The sequence below is a fragment of the Chiloscyllium plagiosum genome, unplaced genomic scaffold (assembly GCF_037043375.1).
Source record: "Chiloscyllium plagiosum isolate Xiang-an unplaced genomic scaffold, Cpla_swu_hap1 HiC_scaffold_5, whole genome shotgun sequence".
Lineage (NCBI taxonomy): Eukaryota > Metazoa > Chordata > Chondrichthyes > Orectolobiformes > Hemiscylliidae > Chiloscyllium > Chiloscyllium plagiosum.
In genome coordinates, this window is record NW_028270143.1 from 74550339 (window position 1) to 74568443 (window position 18105).

Consider the following 18105-nt stretch of genomic DNA (forward strand, 5'->3'; position numbering starts at 1 on the left):
CTCTACAGCATCGTGGTGTAACAATATCAAATGGACTGCAGCAGTTCAAGAAGGCAGCTCGACATCTTCTCAAGGAAATCTAGGATGGGAAATAAATATTGGCCCATCAAGAACCTATATTCCAAAACTGAATATTTAAAAAATTGTTGACATGTTTCAATATGCCTGAGTTTCTTTGAGGGGCAACAAAAACTTTCTGGATTTCTACATGGTTCAACATCATTCTCTTTCTCTCTCATCCTCGAGGGAGTATTGGCTTTGATTTCCCTACTTTTCCCCATTGTGGGAACGTACTTGCAATGTGCATGGACCATTTCCTCTTTAAAGGTTAGTATGTTATAGCTTTTCCTGCCCATCTTTGATTTTAATTTACCTGGAACATATCCACCCTCACGGCCACCTCCAGTGTAGTATTCTTATTCTGTATTATTCCTTGTCCTATTTTTCCATAGCTAACCCAAACTATACAATACTATGATCACTGCTCTCTAAAATTCCTTGATTAACAATGTGGACTTTGGATTCTAGCCAAGTCTGCAACACGAAATATTGCAGCAAAAAAAGGGGTTAATAACTGCAAACCAAGTCTGCTGAACTTTTGCTATTTTGTTTTCTCTGCGCCTGACAACAAACATGGCAAAAAGCTACAATGCTGAGATGGATACTTGTTGGATTCATATTACATCAATCGAATGTGAAGCTAACTGAGTGGAGCAAAAGACATCACATGGTAAGTTCTCGATCACTGGTTGATTCAGCATTGATGGGCAGGCAACAAAAATAGAGACCAATATAAGGGTATAAACTCTGAAGCAAAGATAAGTGATAGTGAGAACCTAAGACCAACACGCAGGCGTCCTGGGTCAGGGACTCAGCGATGGGACAAAAAAAATCCAAAAGCCGAGACTAAACAAGTAGTAGTCTATACAAGTTATAAATACTTGTATTGTGATTTACTCATTGATGTTACAATAAAATCATTGGTCAACTGGTGTGTTTTTCATCAGTTATACAAATTAAGGTTTAGGTTCCCTACAGTGATTAGATTCGCTACAGTATGGAAACAGGCCCTTCGGCCCAACAAGTCCACAGTTGCCCGAGACTGGAATCGAACCTGGGACCCTGGTGCTGTGAGGCAGCAGTGCTAACCACTGAGCCACCGAAACAAGGGATTGCACAGTATTAATCCAACTCATACCCAAAATCCTTTCTCACTGCCACAGAAACATAATAAACATAAAATTTCTTCTGAACACACTAAAACTCCCCTCAGATCACTTACACCGTCAAAATACTAGCCTGTATTAGGATACTATCAACTTTTCAATTTCTTTAACTTTCTTGCAAATTTGCTTTGTTATAACTCTCTCTTTATTTGGAAGTCTTTTGAACACACCCAGTAATCTAAATCTGAACCTCTATTATTTCTTAACTCTAATGAAATAGATGCAGTTCGTGATCTCATTCTCCTTAAATCACCATCCTGACTTGGAACCATACAGCCATTCCTTCACAGTTGCTGGGTGAAAATCCAGAAACTCTCTTTGTGATATTGAAAAAGGTAGTTTATCACCAACTTCTCAAGAGCAATTAGAAAGAGGCAATAAATGCTGCCCTTCCATATCCCAAGAAAGAATATTATATGAAGTATAGTATTATGATCCCAGCTGATGGTAATACTGGACATATCACATACCAGAATGAATCCTGATCTGATAGAAATAGTCCCCAAGTTTTATTTTGGTTACCGTGGTGGTCAGTCACTGATTGCATTCACACAAAATTATAATGCATTTTCAACAGAAGAACATGGGTTTATTACACAAATGAAGTGCTTAGGCAATTTGGAAAAATCCTACCTTAAGCAGCAAAAAGAAAAAGGTTTTTTTCAAAGACTCAACCCAAGTGATGTAGCACTCCTATCTTAAATCTTTAATTTATTACTTAACTGACGAGTTTGCAAAGGTTTCCTTTTGGACAATCTACATTTTAATAGATGGCACTCCCTCCAGAACTCCCTCCACTCCCCCAAAATAGACAAACATCAACTAACTCAATGACTTTTCCTATCTGAACTTTGAGCAAAGTCCTGTCTTACTTGAATTGCTGTAATATCTTCAGATTTTTTTCCAGCTTGGATAAGCCTGGAAACTGTCATAAACTAACTTCCCTCTGTTTTGAGTCGCTTCTTCTCAATCAAATCCTGACTGCAGATCTTGGTCATCTGTGCTTTTTTTGGCCATATAAATTGAACTTTGTAAACACCTCATCAAATAACTATCAGCACCTTGCTAGTCATTTAGTTTAAGGTGAATTCACTGTTCCTGATCTCATTTTCAAGAAACATATAAGTCACCTTCACAGAAATAAAACTAGAAATTATCTCTACTTAAGAATCCAAATTCCTAAATGATCTTCTAAACCTTTATCATAGTATCCAAAAACGATTATTACTCAGTCCTGTCCTTTGTTGAGCCAGGTCTCTATTATCACCATAGCATCATATTCTCATGTGGTTATTTGTGCCTGCATTTCACCAACCTTATTTACCTACATGCAGGCATTATAATCCTAATTTAGAGTTTAAAACAATAGCTTTTAATCTGACTCCATCTAATACTTTACTAGATTTTATTGTCATGCAACATGTTATCCCTCAGTCCCCCATGCACTTATTTTTAATCCTTCATAATCCTAGTTCCCATTACCCTGCCAATTTTTAAAAAATTTCCCTGAAAGCACAGCAAACTGCCTCACAAAGACATTGGTTCAGGCTCAATTTGGGCCTGTTTGACCAAACTCAGTCAGAACTAGTTTCAATGTACTGGAAATCTAAAGTCTCTCTTGCAGAAATGCACCAAATCTTTGTTATCCTATTTCTACATCTATCTGTGTATAACACAGGGAATAAGCCAGAAATCACTAGCTTTGGTGTTCTGTTTGCAAATCCCTTTCTTTGTTCTTGAAAATCTCCAGTTTATCCTTCTTACCTCATCCCTCAAATGCTGTTCAGCCAGGGACATCTTGCAGAGAGGCAATAAACCATCCTGGAATTAGACTTTTGTTCCTGAAATAATGAACGCCTCATCACAATGGCTTTCCAAACTTCCTCTGCTCTCTGTGCAGCAATCTGTTTGGTGGATTGAGAAAGCGGCCAGAAAATCAACTTTCAATGTCATGAAGCAAAAACTTGGTATCAAGCTTTGCTCAGAATTTTGAGGCTATCCTTTCAAGCATGGAGATCCATCAGCACTTCTGTCAGGTCAACCATGATGGTATCAAATGGTTGATTTCTCAGATTCCTTTAAAACTCAAGTGTACAATAGAAGACCAGCTTGCTCCCTCAAACACACCACCACTGTAGGTCCGCAACATCACAGATGCCAGTCTTCAACTTATTTAATTCACTCCATGTGATATCAGGAAATGCCTGAAAGCATTGTACTGAAGGCCTGTGTTGCAGAACTAGCTGTGAAGGTCAGTCATTCAATCCAGTGGCATCATTACAGGATTTTTTCGAGGTAGATATTTTTCTATTCAGCTTGATCAGAGATGTCATTACTCATTGTCGGAATACGTGTTACTTGAACCAGACCTCCAACCTTAGAGGTTGACTTACTACCACTGCAGCACAAGTGCCCTGATTCTTCAAGGCAGCTATTTTCTAATCAGTTTGTTCAGAGATGTAATTACACACCTCTGAAGCAAATGGGACACTACAAAAGCCCAAATTCATTACAGTATAAATTCTCTGTAAGATGCATTGCTGTGCTCTGAGGGCCCACACCAATCAGCGTGCCGACACTTGTCACAGCCTGTTCTCGAAGTCACAACTGCATACGGACTTCAGAGGTCTGCAAAGGAAAGCAAATTAGTGGGAACACTAATTTGCCTCTTGTCTCTTCAATGCCTGTGCGTCACCTACAAGACACGAGTCAGAATATGATACAATAATTTCCAATGATCTGGTGGCACAGCTCCAACAGTACTCAGGAAACTTAACACTATCTATGACAATGTAGTCCAATTGATTAGCACCCATCCACCACCAAAACAGTGGCAGGAATGTGTATCACCTCCACGGTGCACTGCAGCAAAACTCATGAGGGCTCCTCAGATAGCAGTTTGCAAACTTGTGACCTTTTACCACAAGGGCAGCATAAACATGGGAACATACCACCTGCACGCCCCCCTCCAAGCAGATTTAGAACTACATGCTGTTCCTTCACTATTGCTGGGTCAAAATCCTGAAACTTCCTTTCTAAAAGCACAGCAAACACAACTATATCCCCAGGACCGCAAGGGTTCGGGATGGCAAGCCACCATCACCATCTCAAGGGTAAATCAGGATGGAGCTGAAACTTTATTGCTGGAACAGCACAGCAGGTCAGGCAGCATCTAGGGAACAGAAGATTCGACGTTTCGGGCACATGCCCTTCTTCAGGAATAAAGTTTCAGCTTTGATCTCCAGCGTCTGCAGACCTCACTTTCTCCTTAAATCAGGATGGATAATAAATGCAGGCCGAGACAGAAAATAACATCTCATCGGCAAAATTTTAAAAAAGACAGCATATTACAATACTTAAAAGGGGATTACAAGGTGCCCATTCCTCAAAAGGTTACTCAGAACCTTGGGAGTGAAAGATGTAGCAATGCTTCCATGGAGCACAAATCTATTGCTCTATCTCAGAAAGACATTCATTTATACTTCCCCTTCCACTCTGACAGTGCAGTTTGTTGTTGTCTGTCAGGCAAATGGCCCAGGACTGCTGCTGCCCATTCCAAGATGTTAGAATTTGCAACTAGACCATCAAGGTTCAACTATGTTGTTATCCAAGGCTATCTTCAACTGAATGGCAGTAGCCTTACACCAGCCATACTGCAACTTCAGGGAAAGCACTGCCTTACAGCACTAGGACAGGCAAATGCACAGAAGTTAGAAGTTGTTGCAGATTTCATTGAAAACATATGAATTAGGAGGAGTGGGTTATTAGGTCCTTTGAGTCCACTCTGCCATTCAATAAGATCAGACTGTAATTTCAATTCTACTTTCCGGACATTCCTCCAGGACAATGTGGGATCGTCTTCAAATAACAACCGAAATCAATGAGTGGCAAAATCAGTGAGTGAGTATTTTATTCGGCAACTGCAAGTTCAAGATGGAAATTGAATCCCGAAATACAGTTCTTACATGTATTACAATTCTATTACAATGGTGTTACATTGTTTTAACTATAGTACATAAAGGTTGAAGGGTTTCTGTCCTGGGAGACAGGAGATGGGTTAAAACATGGGTGCTACTCCTGATAGGATTCAGAGTGTCTGTCCACTCTGCTTGCAAAATTAAGAGGTGTTAGTCCTTTTGTCTTTTATGTTAATACATATTAGTAAAAAAATACTAGGCATATATGCTCTTATTAAGTTAGAAATTGAACCTGTATTTAAAAGAATAAATGATATTAAACTGGTTACTGCAGCTGGGTTGTGAGGTTTGTTTACTATTTGTTGGTGAGTTTCATTCATTCATTCACGTATTTTCACATAAGCACTGTTTTGACCGTCAGTTTCTGAAAGAGATGACAACCCAATTAAAAGGTACTTAGACCATAAGACATAGCGGCAGAACTTAGGCCATTCAGCCTATTGAGTCTGGTCCACTATTCAATTATGGTTGATAAGTTTCTCACCCCATTCTTCCGCTTTCTCCCCATAACCCTAGATCCTGTTGATACTCAAGAACCTATATATCTCAGTCTTAAATATAGTCAATAACCTGGCCTCCACAGCCTTCTGTGGCAATGAATTCCACAGATTCACCACTCTCTGACTGAAGAGGTTTCTCTTTATCACTGATCTAAAGGTCTCCCCCGTACTCTAAGGCTATACCCTTGAGTTCTAATCTCTCCTACCAATGGAAACATCTTCCCAACATCTATATTGTCCAGTGAATTCAATTCAATGTATGTTTCAATTACATCTCCTCTCATCCTTCTAAACTCCATTGAGTATAAACCCAGAGTCCTCAAACGTTCCGCATATATTAAGCTTTTCATTCCTGGGACCGTTCTCATGAACCCACTCTGAACATGCTCTTGGGCCAGTACATCCTTCCTGAGATATGGGACCCAAAACTGCGCATAATACTCCAAACATGGCCTGACCAAGAGCCTCAGAAGTACATACCTGCTTTTATATTCAAGTGCTCTCAAAATAAATGCCTTTCTAACTACTGACTCAACCTGCAAGTTTACCTTGAGAATCCTGGACTAGAACTTCCAAGTCTCTTTGCACTTCAAACTTCTGAATTTTCTCCCCATTTAGAAAATAGTCCATTCCTTAATTCTTCCTACCAAAGTGCATGACCTCACACTTTCCCACATTATACTCCATCTGCCACTTCTTTGCCCACTCTCCTAACCTGTCCAAATCCTTCTGCAGCTTCTCTACTTTCTCAATGTTATCTGTCTCTACTTACCTTTATATCGTCTACAAACTTAGCCAGAATGCCCTCAGTTCCTTCATTTAGATTGTTAATGTATAAAGTGAAAAGTTGTGGTCCCCAACACTGAGCCCTGCAGAACACTTGTCATTCACAGCCATCTTGAGAACGACCCTTTTATTCCCATTCAGCTTTCTGCCAGACAGCCAAGCATCTATCCATGCTAGCACCTTGCCTCTGATACCATGGGTCATTATCTTACTCAGCAGCCTCCTGTGCAGCACCTTGTCAAAGGCCTCCTTGAAGTCCAGGTAGATATATCCATTGCTTCTCCTTGATCAATCTGCTCATTACTCCCTCAAAGAATTCTAGCAGCTTTGTTCGCATGACCTCCTCTTGATGACATTATGCTGACTTTGCCCTATTTTACCATACATTTCCAAGTATTCAGACATTTCATCCTCCACAACAGATTCCAGGATCTCACCCACAACCAAGGTTAGGCTAATCGGCCTGTAATTTTCCATCTTTTGCTTTACTCCCTTTTTAAACAGGGGAGTCATGCTAGCGATTTTCCAGTCCTCTGGAATCCTCCTTCATTGTAGTGGTTCCTGAAAGATCACCACTAATGCCTCCACTATCTCTTCAGTGTAGTCCAGCTGGTCAAGATGATTTATCCACCTTAAGGCTTTTCAGTCTTTCTAGCACTTTCTCCTTGGTGAAGACCACTATACTCAGCTCTCAAATTTTTGAGATATTACTTGTGTCTTCCACAGTGAAGACCAACACAAAGTAATTATTCAGGTCCTCAGCCATTTCCTTGTTTCCCACTATCTCTCCAATGTCATTTTCCAGTGGCCCAATGTCTACTTTTGCCTCTCTTTTGCCCTTTATATAGCTGAAGAAACTCTTACAGTCTTCCTTTATATTACTAACGAGCTTACCCTCATAGTTAATCTTCTCCCTCCTTATTTTTTCTTTGGTGTCCTCTTTTTATCTTTGTAAGTTTCCCAATCCTCTGGTTTCCCACTGCCCCTTGCCACATTATATGCTCTCTTTTTTGCTTTTATGCTGTCCTTGACTTCCCTAGTCAGTCATGGTTGCCTCATCCTCCCTGTACCATGCTTCTTTTTCCTCTGGATGAATCTCTGCCGTGTCTCCTGAATTACTCCCAAAAACCCCTGCCATTACTATTCTACTGTCTTTCCTCCTATGTTCCTCCTCCAGTCAATTCTACCCATGCCTTTACAGTTGCCTTTATTCAGCTGTAAAACCGTTACCTCTGATTCAATCTTCTCACTCTCAAATTGCAGTCAACACAGTCATATTATGATCACTGCCTCCTGAGGGTTCTTTCACTTTAAGCTCCCTTATCAAGTTTGCCTCATTGTACAACACTAAAGCCAACAGTGCCACTTCCCTGGTGGGCTCCATCACAAGCTGCTCCAAAAAGTCATCTTGCAGACATTCCACAAATTCCTTTTCTACCAATCCATGACTAATCTGATTTTCCCAATCCACCTACATATTAAAGTCCCCATGGTCACTGTAACTTTGCCTTTCCTACACGTTTTCTATTTCCTTGTGGATCCTGTGCCCTAGCTCCTGGGCTACTACTTGGAAGCCTGTACAAAACTCCAACTATAGTATTTTTACCTTTGTCGTTCCTTAATTCTACCCGTACAGATGCTGCTCCATCTGACCCTACTATCGATTTAATTTCATTTCATTTCATTAATAAGTCAACCCACCCCCTCTGCCCATCTGCAAGTCTTTTCGATAGGATATATGTCCTTGAATATTCAGTTCCCAATCCAGTCCCCTTGCAGTCACATCTCCCTGATGCCCACCGCATCATACCTACCAATTTTGATCTACGCCACAAGCTCATTTACCTTATTCCTTATATATTGCATGCATTCAGATGTAACACTTTCAATCCTGCATTAACTGTCCCTTTTCTCATCGTCATTTGTTTGTCCAGTGTGCTTGAAGTTTTCTTGTTAACCCTTTCCAGACAATCTCTCCAATTTGTGTCTGTGTTGGAGATTTTAATTCAGGTTTTCTAATTTTCCCAAAAAGTACATATGAATTGGAGAAACTGTTTGATGTTCTGTAATCTATTCAGATCTGGGAGATGGCTGGTAATGGCTGATATCAGAATGTTTAGTGGAAACTTGATGGGAATGATATTGTTTATGATATTGATACCTTTTGATGTAGAAATAGGCCTGATAAGGGTTTAAGGTGAATGGGTTGAAAGGGATGTTTTAACTTTAGTCTATATTGTAACAATAAAATATACTACAAAATGCGATTTTATATACGAATGAATGAAACGTTACTATAGTAAATAATGGGTTAGTAAAGAGGTATGAACGAATGAACAGGAACCTGGTATTAATGAATATAGCAAGCTGGTGATTGAGTTAGTAAAAATAACCTAAAACACAGTATTTCACAACGTCCTCACTAAAGAAAAGTCATTTATAGAGGAACCTCGATTAACCAAAGGACACAGGCAGGCAGTATTTCATTTGGTTAATCGAATTCCGGATAATCGAAAGCCGGATAACACAGTTTCGCCAAGCATCAGGACCTTGCGATCTTGCCGGATAATCTGATATTCGGATAATCAAATGCCAGATAATCAAGGTTTCGTGTATATTTTACAAGACAGCTTGGCTGTGCACATGTGCATGGGTTATGCAATTAAGTCACTGAAAACACAGTAAGGAAACAGCCCTAAAGATTCACCATCTACCCTTTGTTTGCCATAGTGGTAAAAGTACAGCTAAGAGAAGAGATGGTCACAGAATGAAGGCATGAACACTGTTGGTTACAGCGTACTGGCTTGGATGATTTTCTTCATACATTCACTCAGCAGCTGGACAAACAACATCACCACCTAATTGCTTTTCATACATGCAACACCTTCTGCTAACATGACACCTGATATGACTTATCCCAAAAGTGTGTGCATGAGCTGCAGACATCATTTTGGACAAAATGCACCTATAATGCTTGAACCAAGGGTGCTCTGATTCCAAATTCACACCGAACAATGCAACCTATTCATCTTTGAATTTCCTCAGAAATAGCTAAACTGTGGTCACAACTAACAGAAACTACCCAACTATCTGCTGTATTGTCTCACTCATCTCACCTTCCCAGCCAAACCTCCCTTCAAACTTCACCTATCCTCGCGGCACAGTGGCTCATAGGTTAGCACTGCTGCCTCACAGTACCAGGGACCATTCGGTGACTTTGTGTGGAGTTTGTGTATTCTTCCTGTGTCGGCATAGGTTTTCTCCCATAATCCAAATATGTGTAGGTTAGGAGGACTGGCCGTGGTAACTGCGAGGTTATGGAGATAAGGTGGGTCTGGATGGATTAGCCATGATAACCATGGGGTTACAAGAATAAGATGGGTCTGGGTGATATGCTCTTCACAGGGTCAGTGTGGATTCAATGGGCTGAACAGCCTGCTTCCATACTGTAGGGATACTATGATAGACCTAAACTGCACATACATTTTTAATTTTTCTCATGTTTCCTCCATAGCCTAAGCCTATCCTTTATCTCTTCCACACGAACTTCATTCTTTCTCCACATTCTGCTGACCACTCAGTTTGCCATCCTCGTCTCCATGCAGGATGACATTGCAATGTGTTCTCTCAGCTCTGGTACTTTGCTATTCTTTCAAATCGAAAGCCACACTGCCCCTCCCTCAACTGGACAGTTCCCACTAATGGGAAAGTGTTATTCATTTGTTTTTGCAGTTTAAGGCAAACAACTTGTTTTGTGAAGGAACATTTTCAATACATGATCACTACAATCTCTACATGGTCAAGTGACCTTTGTAAATCAACATTAAACGGGTTTAATGGGGTAAGTAATGTTATTGAATGTATCCCTCATGTAATAAGAGCCGATACTTTATGCGAATAAAAGAATTTAAATATTTTTTATTTGACACATTAGTTTCTCCTCTGCAAGTAATTCAGAAACTGTCAAATATTCAGGTATTAGCTCTCTAGATAATGTTCAAATGAAAAAGCTGCTTACTACAAATTAATTATGCAGTTGTTTTCACAGTTATGTCAATGTAGTTTGTAATCTCAGCAGTGCAGCTACAACCATTACACTATGCTATATTTATACGGTAGTTTAAAAATCTTCAGGTACAATACATACAAAATCTGGGAATGGGCCAGATCTGCACCATGTACAACAGAGAGTGTGCCTCCCACATGACGACCAGGTTTCTAACCGCAATGGAGAGGGAGCAGAACTCCCAAAAGCCCAGCTTCTGCTTTACCTTGGCGATGCTCTCCTCTCCAGATTTTGCACACACTCAGCCCCGCCAAACCATATTCCCAGCATCTTCAGGTAATTTTCCTGATGGTGAAGGGTATAAAGGACCAGTCAGCCGAGTTCCCAAAGAGCATGACCTCGCCCTTGTCTCAATTTACCTTGGTACCTGAAGCCAGTTCGAACTGGTCGCAGATGTTCATGAATCTGTGCAATGACAGTGGATCCAAACAGAAAACAGCGGTCTCATCCATGTACAGTGAGGCTTTGACCTGCACTGCTAGAATAATCATCCCTCTTTTCTAAGGACTTGGGGCATTCATCAGTTCACTCAAAGATAATGGCTGGTCCAGCCTCTTCTGTGTGTTGTCATCTAAAACCTCTGTGACAGAGGACAGAAATGCAGTCACCCAAGCCACCTTCCACTTCATTTGAAGGTCTAAGATGGACTGTTTCAATAGGGACACAACATACTAAATTCTGAATAAGTGGGGAAAGAAATCATCCAATGCTGCCCTCATCCTCATGACCACCTTTGTGAGTGGCTGCATCAAGCTGCGCATAGACCCTCAGTATGCGAACACCAAGTGTCACTATACTGGGGTTCTACCTATCCCGGTGTTGCAAAGGATGGATCTGGCATCATCGCCATGGAATGCTTGAAGTAATTAAACCTTTCTTTATCACCTGCCCTTTGTGGAGAAGATAGAAAGATTGTGGAAAGATTGCCAAAGAAAAACACCTTTGACCACAAGTCCATCAGGAAGTAGTCAGCTCGTAGCATCCTTGATACCCTGCGAGAAAAGGAGAGAGTGGATGATGTTGAGCTGTTCCTTGATTACACGGTCATGGTCATTTGGCAGAATGCCTCATCACCAGAACTTTCCAACAAACACCAAGACATCGGAGTCTCTGGGGTGGGTGGGGTAGAGACTGTCACACATCTCCTTCTGGAATATGCCTTTGCAAAAGTAAGTCTGGAGAAAAATGCTGCGGTTTTTGATGAGCAGCTCTGTGATGCAGAACTCTGTGTCTGTTTCCCAGGACGCACACTGAAACAAACATCGACTGTGCCTGGAGGACCATCAACTCGGTAAAACACACTCTTTGGTCTGCCTGAAACTTGTTGGTCTTCCAGAACAAGGAGCTGACCTCAGCCGAGTGTTGCATTCCAAGGTCCTGGCCAACATGCTGTGGGTGCACTAAATCTTGAGGCTGCTGCCAGCAAAGCGCAGTGGGCAAAATAAGCCATCATCTGAGGTCTTTCTGCCAAGGTTCAGTTATCAAACTTGCTCCAGTACCTCAAATGCATCTAAATATAGTCTTGAACAAATAACAAATGTCTTGGGTTTGTTTGCTGGAGAGAATTAAACTTCAACTTTTGTTTGTTTGATTCTTCATACACTTCTGTATAGGACTGAACTGCTTTAGTGCCTACATATATTGTCACTTTTTTTTACATGAAAAAAATCCAATGAAAAGTTTTATAACTATGCATGTATATAACAGCATTTTTATGAATAAAGTATTAATTTTAAAAAAGACATACAAAATCTAGGCTAATATGTTGAACTGGTGTATTGTGACCATATCTCATGTTTAGTTGGTAGTCTGGGTTAAGTCAATTTTTCTGATTACCTCGACATCAGTGCTAATGACAAATTGTATTTCCTTCAACAAATATGACAAAATTCTACTTTCCAATCAGAAACATGCGAATTTGATACTTTGTGAGACACCATCTACCCAGAACACATAATGTATGAACTTATTAGAACTGGGAAAATATTAGGCTTTTGGACTCCTTTACTGAGGAACTATACAATGTGACACCACACAAATTCTATATAGTATATCAACACACTATTACGAATTTGTCACATCTTATTAAATTGAACAAAAACAAAGCACAAATAGTTCTCACCTCAATCATATAGGTCTGGTCCTGTTTGATTACATCTCCACTGCGTAAAATCCTATTAATTATGAACTCTCCATCTCCTGGCGGCCCACTCTCTGCCCTAATTTTATCATCCTGTTCCTGATGTTTAGTTGTGACATATCCCACTTGCTCCTCTGGTTTGCTTGCTACTTTTTTCTTTTTCTTTTGTTTTCTTCCCGGAAGATCGGCCTGGGCTTTCCGTTGTCGAAATTGGGCAAGCTAAAAATAGAAAAATTGATCATAACTTTTCAGATTATCAAAATCTTTAATAGTGATACAAGATCTTACACTTTTCTTCCCACAAACAGAAATTAAAACATTATGGTAAATTATGACAATTAATCCTATTGAAATTCCCTCATGCCTGGAATACACATTGTATAGTGTAGTTCCTGTTTGGAAAAGATGTTGCAAAAAAGTTCTATATTACAGATTACGTTCTATTTAATTTCCAATAGTAATGATTTTGTTACATGCATCACGTTTCTGCACAATGGTTAGAATGTACAAGGTTAAGGGCTGATTTGACCAAGGCATTTTAACATGCCTTGGTTAGTGGAGAGAAACATGCCCCTACTGGTAGATGACTTTAAGAAAATAAGACTTGGTTTGAAAAAATGTAGTCAGTTCCAGGTATCCCCATAACTCTGCAAATTCCTTCAAATATCTTATCCATTTCCTTTTGACATCATGGAGTTTGGAAATAGTTTGGAACTCCAATTAAAAAAGAGTAGATGCTAGCTCAATTAAAAAATGCTAAATCAGACGTAGATACATGCTCGACATTAATGGAAAAGGATATTGAGCCAAAGCATGTGCAGTAAAGTTAAGGTAGAGATTAGCCATGATCTCACTGATTAGTAGAACAGGCACGGAAGGCATAATGGTCTATTCCTGATCCTACATTCCCATAATCTAATCCAGTATGAAACAGTGATTTGGTTATGTAAATTTGGACTCCAGCAAGACATCATTCCCTTAACAAACTTTACACTCCCTTTTTCAAAGCCTTTCCATTCTCAAAAGAAAAAAAAATAAACAACAATAATAGTATTATGATAGATTCAGAATGACTTCCAACCCAGGATAATGCTGAGAGTAACATCTGGGAATATATTTTCTATGTAATATAAGCATATATATGGAGCAAGTTGTAAACATAATAGATATAAAAGCAAAATGCTACAGATTCTGAAAACTGGGGAACAAAACAGGAAAATCTGGAGAAACTCAGCAGGTCTGACAGCATCTGCAAAGAGAGAAACAGAGTTAACATGTCACATGAGTTACACATTTGCTAAAAGGCTACAGAGGATTCCAATACATAAATTCATCACTGTTATGAAATTCACAGGACTATGTGCACCATGATCTTCGACTGAAAGAATGCATGGATACGCTTGGAACATATGTGTAGGCAGCATCTGATGGTGTAATGCTGGACAAAGAACTTCTTAAAAAATTATACGACTCTTCCACAGGATATATTCCTTGAGTAAAAAGCTTAGTTAATGTGCAAAATCATTACATCACAACATTTGGGAACTGCTGACTCTGATCCAGTTTCTCACATCAGTTCTGAAGAATTATGTCAGACTTGAAATGGCAACTCTGACTAAATGTTAACTCTGATTCAGTATTCAGCTTCTTGTTCACCAATTAGATATGATTTCAAAGATACTAATCAGATAGAATAAGGTTTGTTAATTAGGATTAGGGTAACATTTTTCTAGATATTGTCCAATTCCGTACAGTTTATGAATCAATTTTAGAGATGGTATGTTGAGCTTTATTACTCAATCGAGTAGATGCATCAAGCTAAAATAAATGTGGAAATGTGGAAACATGGAAACACAGACTTCAAAATACTTGCATCCAATCTGGAAAACAAAACTCAAAAGTTGTCCTCCATGTCAAGAAATATACTCATTTTCATAACTATCATAACTTTCGTAAATATGCCACTGGCTAAGTGAAAGAATTCTACTTTGCTACAAACCAAGGCTTTAAAGATTTGCTTCATCCTTTGAGTAAGCAGCAGCATGAGTAAAACATTACCTCACAACACATTTGGCGACTGCTGATTCTGATCAGCTCCAGGTCATCACTGCAGAAGTTTTTCACAATAGCATCCTAGGTCCAACACAGCTTCATCGATGACTTCCACTCAATCATAAATCCTGAAATTTGTGGGACCACTTTCATCGCACAGACTGCAGTAGTCTAAAAATGCCCATCATTACCTCCTCAACAGCAGCTATCGGCGGGCAATAAATTACAATTTGATAATGACAGCCATATCACAGAAACAAATAAAGTTACTTTGTGTTTTCATACTTAATCAACATGCTATATTAATTTGGATTATTTTAATTCAACTCGTACTCCGTTTTCCCCAACTTCTACTGCAGCTATGCCAAACTTCAAGGTTGTCTTTTTCACTTGTCCACTTGTCACTCAGCAAGCTTACAAATGAGCATAACTTAAACAAAAGACACTTTGTGAAAGTGCATTGAACTATGTGAGAACGCAATAAGATGTTTTATATATATTAGATTAGATTAGATTAGATTAGATTACTTACAGTGTGGAAACAGGCCCTTCGGCCCAACAAGTCCACACCGACCCGCCGAAGCGCAACCCACCCAGACCCATTCCCCTACATTTACCTCTTCACCTAACACTACGGCAATTTAGCATGGCCAATTCACCTAACCTGCACATTTTTGGATTGTGGGAGGAAACCGGAGCACCCGGAGGAAACCCACGCAGACACGGGGAGAATGCGTATATCATAGGTTATTCTTGAAGACAAAGATACTACTGTATTAATCACATTTAATCAGCCTGTAACCAGATAATAAACTGTTTCCCTGTGACATTTCCCTAAAACATTTTCAGTACATCAATAAATACAGGAAATTATGCCTACTGAATGCTGAAGTGCTCAATTCCACAAACTTTAGCACACTCAGAAATAAAGATGTCATTACTTACACAGGACACACATAATCTTGTAATTTCTTGGGCAAAATAGGTGCTAATAATTAAATTATTTGGCTAACAGTCAAGCGTGTGGTGCTGGAAAAGCTCAGCAGGTCAGGCAGCATCAGAGAAGCTGAAGAATCGATGTTTCGGACAAAAGCCCGAAACATCAGGAATATGCTTTTGCCTTTCGCCTATTTGGCTAACAGTTCAAATATTCTAACATGCCTTCATTAAAGAATGAATTCTGTTGATGGGATTACTAACTAAACACCACTAAATTCGAAATCTGAAAAAAGTAACAATTATATACTTTAGAAATGTTTGTTAAACTTCTGCAACCTTGTTACTGTCAAGTAACTTTTGCTCCAGGCTTCGTAAGATGTATTATCTTAAATGTACTTCAAGATGTTAAAATGTATGTACAGTATTGCATTGAGCTGTCATTACGAATAGCTACATCTAGTGCAGTACGTACAACATAAACAAATCGCTTTCATTTTCGAGTAAAATCTTTAAAGAACTTTCATAAATACACTTTTAAAAATAATAATCTCCGTTTAATTTCTCCTGTACAATCTGTCGTTTGACACGTCCTTCTGGCAAATATCTTTGTACTGATTCTGATTAGCCGTTTAATTCAACATACAACAAAGCCCTGGACCGTGCTATAGGCCCTCCTGTCACCTTGTGTAAACAATAAAAGCAACAAAAAGGCCTACAATCCTCTGCAGTTGGCTAAAGCCTGCGGATCCAATTAGAAAGCTCAGAGACATAATAGCTCATCCCTCTGCACCTGGAGACGGGGCCATGGACCGGCACCATACAGGCAGAAAATTACAGAGCAGCGCCGGTCTCCTTCCCTCCCTCATCCCGCCTCTAATGTTCGCCGCCGCTGCCGAGCAAGTGAGGCACTCTTACCTTGGCTTTACCGGCCTCCAGTTTCTTCTGTCTCTCCTCGTCTTCCATGACTGCGTGTGTGAGTGAAAGAGAGAGAGAGAGGGAGGGAACACAGCTCAGTCAGTGACACGTTAGCAGCACCCGCCGACACCACCGCTCGAGGCAACACCCCCCACTGCGCATGACAGACTCACGGCCAGCCAGCAATCCCTCACGAAGGGATGGAGGAAGAGAGGGAAGAAGAGGGAAAGGGAGTAGGGGATAGGAGAAGAGAAAGGAGGGAGGGTGGAGCGTGACCTTCAGGTTAAACCACGATCAATCCTCTCTCTCTGATAAGAGAATAGCCATATGATCTGATAAGACCTATGGTGACTTGATTACTGAAGGTATGCAAGATTATCAGGGATATGCAGGAACTTAAAGGTAGAATCTATCTACCTCTGCCTTAAAAATTTTTTAAAGATTCTGCATCCATCGTGTTTCTCTCAAATTTATTTGAGAGAAAGTATGTTTCTTCATCTCTATAATAAATATGTAACCCCTTATTTTTGAACCGTGATGCCTAGTCCCAGAATAGGACATTCATCTGGTCAAGTCCGTTCAGGATCTTAAATATTTCAATTAAGAGTAAATTGACTGTTCTAAACCCCAAAGGATATAAGCATGCACTGTCTAGTCTTTCCTCATAAGGCAATCTTCTCATTCTAGGATTACTGGAATTAGTGTTTTATGATACAGGTAGACATGTATATCTACAGTGGTTTCTGTTTCACACCCATGATTAAGTACAGAATGTTGTTCTATGATGCAGAAAAGTCAAAAATCCAGAAATGATTTGGTCCCAAGCATTTTGGCCTGCAGGGTATCAAGTGACTTACATACAAATGAATGACAACAATTATTAAATTCATTAAAACAGGTAGACAAGAGTTTTATTTATTTCTTCAACAGTTTCATAACAATAGGGATAGAAATGTATAGAATGGAAACACACCCTTTGGTCCAACTCTTCCATGCCAACCAGATATGCCAACCTAATCTAGTCCCTCTTGCCAGCACCCAGCCCATATCCCTCCGAACTCTTTCCTTCCAATTCATATACCCATCCAGATGCACTTACTCTGGCAGCTCATTCCATACATGAACCACCCTCTGTGTGAAATTATTGCCCCTAGGTCTCTTTTAGATCTTTCCCCTCTCACCGTAAACCTATGCCCTCTAGTTCTAGACTCCCCCACCCCAGTGAAAAGACCTTGTCTATTTACCCTATCCAGGCCCTTCATAATTTTATTAACCTCTATAACGTCACCCCTCAGCCTCCGAAGCTATAGGGAAAGCAGCCACAGGGTATTCAATCTGGACAATAGGGAATTACAGCGAAAAAGAGAAGGGTTTTCCATTTTTAGAATTATATTTCCATAAATTAATCTCAAACTGTGTAATGAAGTTGTTTCTGTAACAGAAATGTTTGTGACGTTCAGGATATCATGGATGAATATGAAATGAACTGAACTTTAATCATATC

At 39.8% G+C, this 18105-nt stretch overlaps 1 protein-coding gene across 5 annotated transcripts in view; it reads right to left on the reverse strand.

Moving 5' to 3' along the window:
- akap9 (A-kinase anchoring protein 9) overlaps window positions 1-16748 on the reverse strand; it is a 263757-nt gene extending 247009 nt beyond the window's left edge. For all 5 annotated transcript variants that reach the window (XM_043690268.2, XM_043690267.2, XM_043690271.2 and 2 more), the window contains exons 1-2: window positions 16602-16748; window positions 12678-12914 (exon numbers count right to left, since the gene is read on the reverse strand). In XM_043690268.2, coding sequence (XP_043546203.2) covers window positions 12678-12914; window positions 16602-16649 — 285 coding nt within the window. In that variant the 5' untranslated portion in view covers window positions 16650-16748. The remainder of the gene's footprint in view (window positions 1-12677; window positions 12915-16601) is intronic.
- Between the last annotated feature and the right edge of the window lie 1357 nt (window positions 16749-18105).